The 11107-nt window shown below is 39.7% G+C and overlaps 1 protein-coding gene across 1 annotated transcript; it reads right to left on the bottom strand.

The window, feature by feature from the left end:
- Window positions 1-5253: 5253 nt before the first annotated feature.
- Window positions 5254-11107, bottom strand: LOC130010763 (organic cation transporter protein-like). The gene is made up of 6 exons (XM_056098773.1): window positions 11097-11107; window positions 8932-9042; window positions 7903-8066; window positions 7084-7265; window positions 6489-6625; window positions 5254-5701 (listed from the first exon to the last, which is right to left on the bottom strand). The coding sequence occupies exons 1-6, from the start codon at window positions 11105-11107 to the stop codon at window positions 5617-5619; spliced, it is 690 nt and encodes a 229-aa protein (XP_055954748.1). The 3' UTR covers window positions 5254-5616.

Genomic DNA, 11107 nt, shown 5'->3' with positions numbered 1-11107 from the left:
GCACGTCAATGTGCACACCGTACCTCGTGTTTTCGTCCCCCTCCGAACGACTAGAAACTACGCCGGAAAATCCCGATGAACTCTCTCGGCCAACACAGCGAGCAAACCTGCGACCCCCAGACTAGCGAACCAGCGTCTTACACACTTAGCCAGCGTAGCTCCCATATTCTGTACTACCCGGGCTAAAGACACGTATAGTGTTGCTTTAAAATGCGCGTGACTGCCATTTCCTGTTCACGTTGTCTTATTGTTTGATGACGTATATTTGTACTTACTATTTAAATATAATATTAAATTAAAACTTACGTTTAACACGTTTTTTTACTCGACACAGAGAATACTGGGTGTTATTTCAAAACCATAAAACAAAACCATAAAATAAAAATAAATGTCACTTTTATAATAATAGGACAAAGCTGAATTATTTATAACTCTTTAAAATAATATTTAATGACAGTGAAAAGCGAGTTGATATTAAATGGTTTATAAGTCATAGTTTTGTGGAAATATTTGTAGAGGATTGTGGTTAGTTAGTATAATTTAAACTTAAATATTGAGTCAGTAGTTATTCGTTCGGACGGGAAATGAAATTAGGATTAACGTCCTACTTTTCTGCTGTGTGTGAGCAAATGAACACGATTACCGTGCAAATGACATTTTACTACTTTAGTATGCTGTTTATGAAATTTCATTAGCGTTCGCTTGTGGGTGGTAACATCCGCTTTCATCGAGGGTAGGGTTGGGGGTGACACGATGGCTAAGCGAGTAGGGCGCTGGCTCGCTATCCTGGAGGTCGCGTGTTTAATTCCAGTGTTGGCCGGGAAAGTTTATCGTGATTTTCCGAAGTGATATCCCCTTGTCAGTCGTGCAGGTCGGAGGTACCGTATACACATTGGCGTGCACGTAAAAGATCCCGTGGCAGTTTGCTGCCCCGGTAAAATTTCCCTCATAGCACACTGTATGGCGTATGCCCGTCTTCATTAGCCCAGTCAGAGAAGAGAGAGAGAGAGAGAGAGAGGGAGAGAGAAAGAGAGAGAGAAATGGGGTTTAACGTCCACTCGACACAAACTAAGTCATTTCGGGACTAACATATGGTTTAATGTTATTTCAATAATTCGCTTGCGCGTAGGGGTCTTTAGCAGTGGGAGGAAACCGGAGGACCCGGAGAAAACCCACGAGGTTGGACAGGCGACACTACTACTTGTCACGTACAACCGGGGATTCGAAACCACGCCAGTCGACTCAATGATAGACTTTATGATACAGCGCACGCACGCTAACCATTCAGCCATCCACCCACCCCCAACGCCCCACCCCCCCAGTCAGAGAAGAAGAGTAGGACATTAAACCACATTTCATTTCATTTCATTTCGCTTCCACCGAGGGTAATATCGCAGATAAGTCTTCGTTAACTTACCTACATGACAGCTGGACTCTCACTGAGCAACCGGCCCACCCGTCCAGTTTCGTCTTGTGTAAATAACCAGTGGAGAGACAATAACATTATTCAGTGAGTAAATAATAACCTTATACCGTGTTAGTGGGGTAGTAGGTCAACGATGAGAGACCGACCGAACATTGTCTCGACAATAGACAAGGGCTAATTTATTTGCACAGTCGTAAAGCTGCACTACTTTGTTTCACGGTAAACGATGAAAAGATAAACTGTATGCCGACACATTAGTAACATTTGAAAGTACTTTTCGCTTATACGGGAGCTCATTGGAAATAATAAGATCGGATATTAAAACAAGTGAAATGGTTCCGATCCCGGACTTGACAAGGAGAATTATGGCCTGTCCAACCTCGTAGCTTTTCTCCAGGTTCGCTGGTTTCCTCCCACTGCTAAAGACAACAACACGCAAGCGAATTATTGAAATGATTTGGTTTGTGTCGCGTGAACGTTAATATCTCTTTAATAATTATTGAATAATTAATCAAATTAATGAAGTTTGTAAATCCATAAAGTTTTGTGTCCGATTGCCTATTTTTCACTGTTACAAATGAATTGCATACATCACAATTAATAAACAACATAATAAGAAATGTTCGTTTCACATGGGGAGGGGCTGACAAGGAAAGCTGTCTAGTCGTTCGGATGGGACGAAAAACCGAGGTCCCGTGTACACATTGGCGTGCACGTAAAAGATCCCTTGGCAGTTGTAATTCGATATAAGAGTAGGCCGTATTCAAATTCCCGGTTCATACAGAAAAGTAGGATCTAACCTAAACGTCATTGATACCGGAATCCACCGTTGATGACCGTAACGTGACGAAACTCGCTAGCAACAAAGGTGTTGTTCTGGCCGTATACGAGCGTTTTTAAACTACGGTAAAACATATAAACTTACTGTTTTCTCTGTCAAGATTCGTTGATAATCACGTCAAACTTCAGTTCACATCTCCGGTACTCTAGATGTACGCATCACGGTTTATTGTGATGCCGACAATTTAAGCACCAGCGTAATACGACATCGGTGATACGATGTGTCAATTTTATGATGGAAATATTTTGGGCGCAGGTTTACTCAGGTGAATCTTTTATATCCTTTGTGTGGCGTTCTCAATTTCAGCCCGACTTCAATTACCGCCAAACGAGAGCGTCAATACGACCTACTGATGATGCCCGGGTTTATTAGTAAACAGATCACGTTAACTCTGAATATTATAACACCCAAAATGTTGACATAGGATATACAAGATTATTTAATGTTCACACGCTCTAGTCGAATATTCAATAATATAATGTCATATCAACAAGATTTGCGAGTTACCAGGCCCCAAGTTCACAAAGCATTCTCAGACTTAAGTTAAAAATTTACTCAAAATTATTCGCCTTATTTTAACTAAAATATAGCCCTTTATAAAACTTTTGTTGTTTTAACGTATCAAATACATCCCTAAGAAACCATGTGCGAAGTTTTGTGTTTCTGGATCAAAAATATTTCTCATAAACAGTGATTGAAAGTTGAGTAAATTCTTAACTTAAATCTGAGAATGTTTTGTGACCTCGGGGTCTGGTCTTTACATATAAACAAGATTTGTGAGATATGTAGTCTTTACATATAAAAAGTTGGATTTGTTTATGAAATAGAGTCGTCCAACTGTGCTGTCTATTTGCATCTATACATTTCTTTGTTAACTGGGAGTCACGGTGACTCAGTGAGTAATCTGGGTGTCCCGTGTTCGATTTTTGGCCGTGGTTTCACCTTGTCAGTGGTATGGGACGCAGGGCTACGGCCTGGCAAATGACAGCGTATAATGCCGCGGTTTCCTTCGTGGTTTCACCTTGTCAGTGGTATGGGACGCATGGCTACGGCCTGGCAAATGACAGCAGATAATGCCGCGGTTTCCTTCGTGGTTCCACCTTGTCAATAGTGTAGAAAGCAGGGCCTGGCAAATAACAACGTATAATGCCGCGGTTACCGTTAGATATTGGTGTGTACGTAAACCAAACGTTGATAGTTTGATTTCAATAAAAGACTAGGCCGTAGCGCCGCTGTCCAGGCAAAATTCCCCTCATAGAACACAACATGTTGTATGTCCGTTGGTGCAGAAAAGTAGGTCGTTAAACCCCATTTCATTTCGCTCTGTTAAAGATAGTTTCCCGTGTACAAACTTGGTGATTTGATCATATATTTTGACAAAAACATATTCAAACTAATTAATCAAAAATTTACTTCAAACCCTCTCAAAACTTTGTTTTCGGGGGAGATACCACAAGATAAAATAGGGCTCATTTTTCCGAATTGTTTTTACTTACATTATCCGTTTATCATGCATATTGAGGTCTAAGTAAATTCTTAATTATTTTCTGTCAACGTCTTTTGTGGAGTCGTTTGTACGTTGACACCCCTCGATGTTCCCCAAACTGCCTAACCAATTGATCAAGAAATAACAACTGCCGCCTCAGTCAAGCTAGCACACAATACGCTTGCGGACAACGGCCGGATTGCCAGTTAGTGATACCCTGACATTTTTGCCCAGTGCTTGTCCCATGGGTATTTTTCGGGCAACAGACCTGACGATCCTCAACGGACACCTTTGAGTTGTGAGTATGAAATCAGCAGAGTATAATATAATTAAACGAAATGAAATGGGGTTTAACGTCCTACTGTTCTGCTCCTAACCTGGGCTAATGAAGACGGGCATACGCCATACAGTGTGCTATAGGAGAAATTTTGCCCGGGCAGCGGCGCTACGGCCTACTCTTATATCGAATTCCAACAGCCAAGGGATCTTTTACGTGCATGCCAATGTGTACACGGGACCCAGGTTTTTCGTCCCATCCGAACGACTAGACAGCTGTCCTTGTCAGGACCTCCGTCCTGCATCACAGACAAGGGAAAACCACGCCGGAAAATCGGGATGAACTTTCTCGGCCAATGCAGGGATAGTACACATAATTAAACGACGCTGTACAATGTCAAGAAAGTCGTGAGTGTGGGTGAGTGTGGGGAGGGGGGTTGCGTCACCAGAATGTCTACTGCGAAAACAAACAGGTGCGATCAACACGAAATGAAATACAGAACGAAATATTAAACATTTATAGTTGGTTGTGAATTTAATAGTAACATCCTTCTGAACATCTTGGTCATTAACTTCCATCCACTTGTAATGGAACGAATGGTTGTGACATCATTTTATAAGCATGGACAAGAAGATCATTTGTGTCGTCGCTATAATAACCATGTTTTTCTTACACGCTGTTTGTGAGACAAAAATGAAATGACATCAGAATTTAACGTCATATTTTTCTGCGCCGACTGGACGGACGAAGACTAGGTGTTGTACTACGACGGAAATCGTGATCATGGCCGAACAGCCGCGAAATGGTCTACTCTTATTTCGAAGGTTTCTTGTCGTTTACGTGTATGTGAACGTGTACACAGATACTCGGTTTTTCTTCCCATCTGAACGACTCGAGTTCTTGCCAGGCCCACCAACCAGAGGAAACCACTCTGGGAAATTCAGATGAACTTTCTCGACCAACACCGGGATCGAACCTCGAACCTCTTAGTTAGTGACAAAATGAATAAATAACAAAAGAATTGGAATAGATAAAGATATATACAGGTATACCGCGGCTCTGAAAAAATGAATAAATAACAAAATAATGGATGATTTTATATACAAGTATATATTTTAGTTATATATATTAAAATCTAAAATAAAAACATGAATAATATCTATGAACACCGTGCATCAATAAAAACTAAATCATATTGCATCATAGGATTCATGGTGATAAACTACAAAAATTATTGTTTTTCATTTCAAATGTTTTCTGAGGTTCTTAGGACAAATAAGAGTTTTTACGATGTTTTATGGATCAGCTTCATGAAGACTTGAAACAACCAATCTGTGATAATGAAGAAGAACAATACACAATTGCCTGTAAATTATTCCACAACAAGAACGCAACACTTCCATAGACTCTGGTAGCAGCCAATCAGATTGTGAAAAAGCGAAGTCTTGTTATTATCAATAATTAAGATTAGGCTTGTTCAAACTGCATATTTTATTTTTGGCGTAATTTTGAGATAGATTTATAACTAGGATTAGTATTGGTGGCATTACTTGAGTTGTCTGCCCTTAGAATGTATTTCCCAAATATTAAAACTTTGATTGTAATTCGTATTTCCCTTGCCCCGCATCTTCTTGATTCACGTTCACGTGGTATTTCGATTTCTTATTTTTCCTGTAAAAGAAATGATAATGACGCTACTCAGTAATATCCTTGGGTTAATATTGTATTTACCAAGTAGGTGTAATACAGTTATTTCCCTTACGGAAATGAAATGAGGTTTACCATTCTACCTTTCTGTACCGAAGAGGTTGATCGATTAATGGAGACGGACATATGCCATGCAGAGTGATTTGGTGGAGATTTTGTCTGGACAGCAGCAGAACTGGCTACGTTTATTTCCAATTTCAATTGTCAATGGTTCTTCACGTGCACATCCCGTGGAAACGACTGGTTTGAACGTAGTTTTTCCCGGTTCATTAACCGCCCACAAATAAGGACGGGGCCTGTCTTTTCGAGGGGATGCGGTACAAGGGAATGATCTGTGGTTCTCACTATAATAGCTAAAAACTAGATAATAAAAAGGGAATTTGCTGAAAATTTCTGTCAAATTGATCCACCCTGATTCGCGTATTTAGCGATTGGATTTTGGTCCTAGCCTCCATCATCATTACTAAAGTCGATATGATCAAAAACATAGTCTCGAGTATCCAGTTTTTGATTTAATCAGAAGCAGCAGACCGGGTTCTAATCCAGTAAATATCGCAGACTTAGATAACATTTCAAGACTAAAGAAAGCCCTTCAATTGGCAGATTTAGCTCTTGCATAATGTATGTTTAAGAAAGAACCAATCAGATCATCATGAATTTAGAATTAACCAACCAGATCATCATACATACTTAGAATTGACCTATTCGACCATCATATATATTGAGAATATGGCAATGCATCTATTCTTACTTTCCAAATTGTTTAGCATCTTCAATAGTCTCTGGTAAAGTCTGGTTCAATGTTTCTGGTAGTAAAAGAGATAAGAGACCAGCAGCCACAGAAGCTCCACCAAATACCAACAGTGGTAGAGCAGTACCAAAATCACCCTTAACTATGGTTCCCTGAAATATTATATACAACAATGGTAGATCAGTTCCAAATTAACCCTTAACTATAGTTCCCTGAAATATTATATATAACACTGGTATATCACCCTTAACTACAGTTCCTTGAAATATTACATACAGCAGTGGTATCATTCCTAACTATAGTTCCCTAAAGCATATACAACTGTGGTATCACTGCCTTAACTATAGCTCTTTGAAATATTATATACAACACTGGTAGAGTAGTTCCAAAATCACCCTTAAATATAGTTTCCTGAAATATATGTATTGCCATGTTCAGATGAATGTTTCTATTTCATTAAAGCACGCTTTATTTCACCTTTTCTTTATTACTTTGAAGTCCTCTTTCTGTACGATAAAGGTAGTAATTACAGAGACAGATAACTAAGGTGAGCTCTTATAATACTTATGATCTCATAATGTTGAAAAATTCTTACTAAATCTGCAATATACGGACACAGCATTCCTCCAATACGAGCGAAGAACGAACTGGCTCCCATGGCAGAGTTTCTGGTAATTGTTGGGAACAGTTCGGCGGAGAAGATATAAATGATAGCAAAGGCTGCTGATGCTCCAAGTTTACCAATCATTGATAATGTTATAGTTATCCATTCGTAGGCTGTAAAAACAATAGTACATTAATCATGTGAGTTACTTGGGCGTTACTCATAACAATTTATAACATTTCAAGAATACCAGTCTCTCATTGGTCAAGACATTCAATTATGACATGTTAGATTGTAGAAATAAAGTCTTGATTCCAGGGAATGGTATAGGCCCAGATATTCTACGAAGGTAATATTGAAATCCGTCATGGTCTATAAATTCTATGCATTTAGTCACATCTAGTCTACTAGGTACATAAATTTAACTGGTATTTTTAACTATTAACAAACATATTAACAGAATACAAATTTTATGGGAAACAATCGCTGGTTTTATTCTAAAAACACGACGTTTCGACAAATATCCTCTTATCGTTATCACGAACAATGACGTTATGTAAACTAAAAACACGACGTTTCGACAAATATCCTCTTATCGTTATCACGTGTGCCACCAAAATTTCCGATCCCTATTGGAAGCTGGACCCCCACTCCCACGTTCCCCAGTGCCACCGACTAGTCAACACTTACATTTATCTAGGTATAAAACAGGGAATATTGTTAATATACAGGCTATTCAATACTTACATTTATCAAGATATAAAACGGGGAATATTGTTAATATACAGGCTATTCCACCAAGTAACATACTCGTACAATGTAGAGCTTTTCTACCCCATCTATCCAGTAATAAAATACATAATATATACGAAATAAGCTCTACGATGTTAGCAACTGTGAAATTGACGTAGATGTCGCCACCAAGATTACCAACATTTAAACCAAGACCATAGTAAACCATACTAACAACCATCCTGTAAAATAACATAGCAAGTCGAGTGATTCGTAATTTAAATTGTATAGACCACTTTTCCACGTGCGCGTCTGCGCGGCGTTTCCGCGCCAGTTACATTTGCATTATTAGACCGGAAACGCTGCAAAAACACACACATTGAACACGGGCCTTAGTATTAAAATTAAAGATGAAATTGGAATGTAAATGAGATTTAAGGTCCTACCTGGCCCCGTAGTGTCTTAAGGAGAAATTTAGTCCGGACAGCGGCTTAGCCGCCCAATCTTCGCTGTACTCGGTTTTACGACCCTCTGTCCTGCACGGCTGACAGCGGAAGGGCACATATACGATATGTTGTCATTTTAACACTTGCTTAATCCAACCTTATGTTTTTGCATTCAAAGCGAAAACCAACAGAATATCGTGTTGAGGGGTTGGGGTGCTCTAGTGGTCTAGAGTGTCACGCCTCCAGCTCTAGCTAACCGGTCACCCCTAGCATGTGGTTGTGGTTTCGATCCCTGGTGTGAGCGAATGTGGCTTGGAGATAGTAGTGCCTTCTTAACTTCGTGGGTTTACTCCCCGTACTTCGATTTCCCCCCACAGAAAAGACCCATGCTGGTGCGGTATCATCCTCGTTGGAAACGGACGTTAAACACTGATGTAAGTATGATATCATATTGTTTACCAGTTAACAAATATGATCAATGTAACTATGATACCATATTGTTTACCATCTTACAAATATGGTCAATGTAAGAATGATACCATATTGTTTATCGTCTTACCAGTTAAAGAAGATTATCAATGTTCTAATGAGTAAAACAGATGACGTAAACATTTGAGAAACTTTAGCTTCCGGTCCAGATTGTAGAGTATCTTTATCAAACAGTTTAACCGGAAGTTCCACTTTATTCACTTCCGCAGCTTTACGAAGAATCTTTTCGGCCTTTTCCGTCTTGCCCCTTGATATCAGCCATCTTGCAGATTCGGGTAAAAACCTGAAGATAGGAAAATAGGAAATGATTTGGACAATATATGTTGGTCAATAATCTTTTTTCATAAATGAAATTACATGAAATGAAAAAATGATACGGGGGTTAACGTCCTATTGTTCTGCTCCTATACTGGGCTAATGAAGATGAGAATACGAACAGTGGCACTATGGTCTACTCTTATATCGAATTCCAACTAAACTATCAAGGGGTCTTTCGCGTGCACGCCAAAGTGTACGTGGAACCTCAGTTTTTCGTCCCGCGCGTTGTCTCTTATATGCCCCCCCCCCTGTCCTGCACCGTATATTAACTGTTTTATTATTTTATACTAACCAAAATATTGCCAACAAGAGAACCGATGGAACTGATATAGCTAGCTGTAGAGTACTCCAATCTCGGATAAAAAAGGCGAGGATAGTTAATATGAACAAACCAATACACCAAAACTGTTGTATTATTATAGCCGCGAACGTTCTTTTAGATTGGCCAACCAGTTCAACACCTATAGTAAATAACAAAAAAAAATATAAATTATTTATAGAATTAGATAGCCATATAGCCAAGGCTGTGGAAGAACTTCTAGTTTACAGACTTGACATACAGGACCTAATAAACAAACAAACATATTAAAATCATTTATAATATTATTAGTATAACCTGTGGAAGAACTTCCCGTTTACAGACTAGGCATGAATAACCAGTTACAGACCTAGTAAACTACAAAGAGATATGAAATGCAATGGGGTTTAACGTTCTACTGGGCTAATGGAGATAGATATACTCCATGCAGTGTGCTATGAGGGAAATTGTGTCCGGACAGCGACTCTTCCGTCTACTCTTATATCGAGTATCTTCCACGTACATACCAGTATGTACGAGGGGCATCTGTTATTTTGTCCCATCCGAACGCCTAGACAGAGTTGTCCTTGACAGGCCCTTCGTCCTGCATCGCTGACAAGTGGAAACCACGACGATGAAATTTCTCGGCCAACACTTAGCCACCGTGGCTCCTCAAAGAAACATAAATCGTTCAATGTTGAGTCATGGAAGACTTCTTTGTTACCAACTGCATCATTTAGAGGTTGGGAATGCATAATCAGCATAATCTAAATAATAAGAGATGGCGTAACGAAACGCTGGTGCAGTTACAGCACTGAATTCCCAACTAGAATGCCCCGGGGGTAGAACAACAACTTTTTAGGGATTGCATAAGACAGAACTAAGTAAACTTTGGCGGACGGGATAGGAAGGCGATATCCTTTGCAACAACAGAAGATTCTCTAGAAGCACTAGGTTCAAATGCAGGTTGCGGTGGTAGTCCTCGTTGTTTAGAACAAAAATGGAAATACCCGAACAAGACTATTTCTTTTTTGGGTGATTTCCAACCACTTAATCCAAAAATAGATAATTAAATACTTCGTACAGTATAGTTAATTTCTAATTAAATTAAATTTGTTTTACCCAGTACAAAAGCTGACATGAAGGTTCCAGCATTTGAAGCACCAGTGAAGAACCGACAGATGACAAACACGGTAAAATTAGGTGAAAAGGATGTTGCTATCGCCCCAACTATATGTAATGACACAGATGCCAACAGACCGAGCTTTCGTCCAATTCTGAAAACAAAACGATAATTGTAATGTGGATAGTGTGAAAAGTATTTAGCAGTTATAGGGTGGTTGGAGAAGATAAGGCTAGTCGAAGAGATCTGGTTTGTTTTGAAAGACCCGACCGGTTCTGCAGATCTGACCGGCTATGGTGAAATGGCTGGTGACCAATTTGGTTGGGAAAGACCAGGCCAGTTCGACAGATTAAACCGGTTGGAGAAGTTAGTTGGGCTGATAAGGCTGGTTGGAGAGATCCTGCTGGGTGGGGAGGCAAGGCTATTTAATGTGGCCAGGCTGGTTGGAGATACCCCCTGGGTGGGGAGGTCAGGTTGGTTGGTGTTGTCAGGTTGGTTGTAGAGATTATCCTGGTTGAGGAGAGCAAGTAAATTAATCTATCGAGAATTCGTGGGTTATGGTTGATATTAGTTCTTATCCTAGATCTAGTCCACTAACAATGGTGCCAT

This window comes from Patella vulgata, chromosome 2 (assembly GCF_932274485.2).
Source record: "Patella vulgata chromosome 2, xgPatVulg1.2, whole genome shotgun sequence".
NCBI classification, from domain to species: domain Eukaryota; kingdom Metazoa; phylum Mollusca; class Gastropoda; family Patellidae; genus Patella; species Patella vulgata.
Note: the sequence above shows the minus strand (reverse complement) of the source record. Positions and strands in the feature narration are given on the sequence as shown.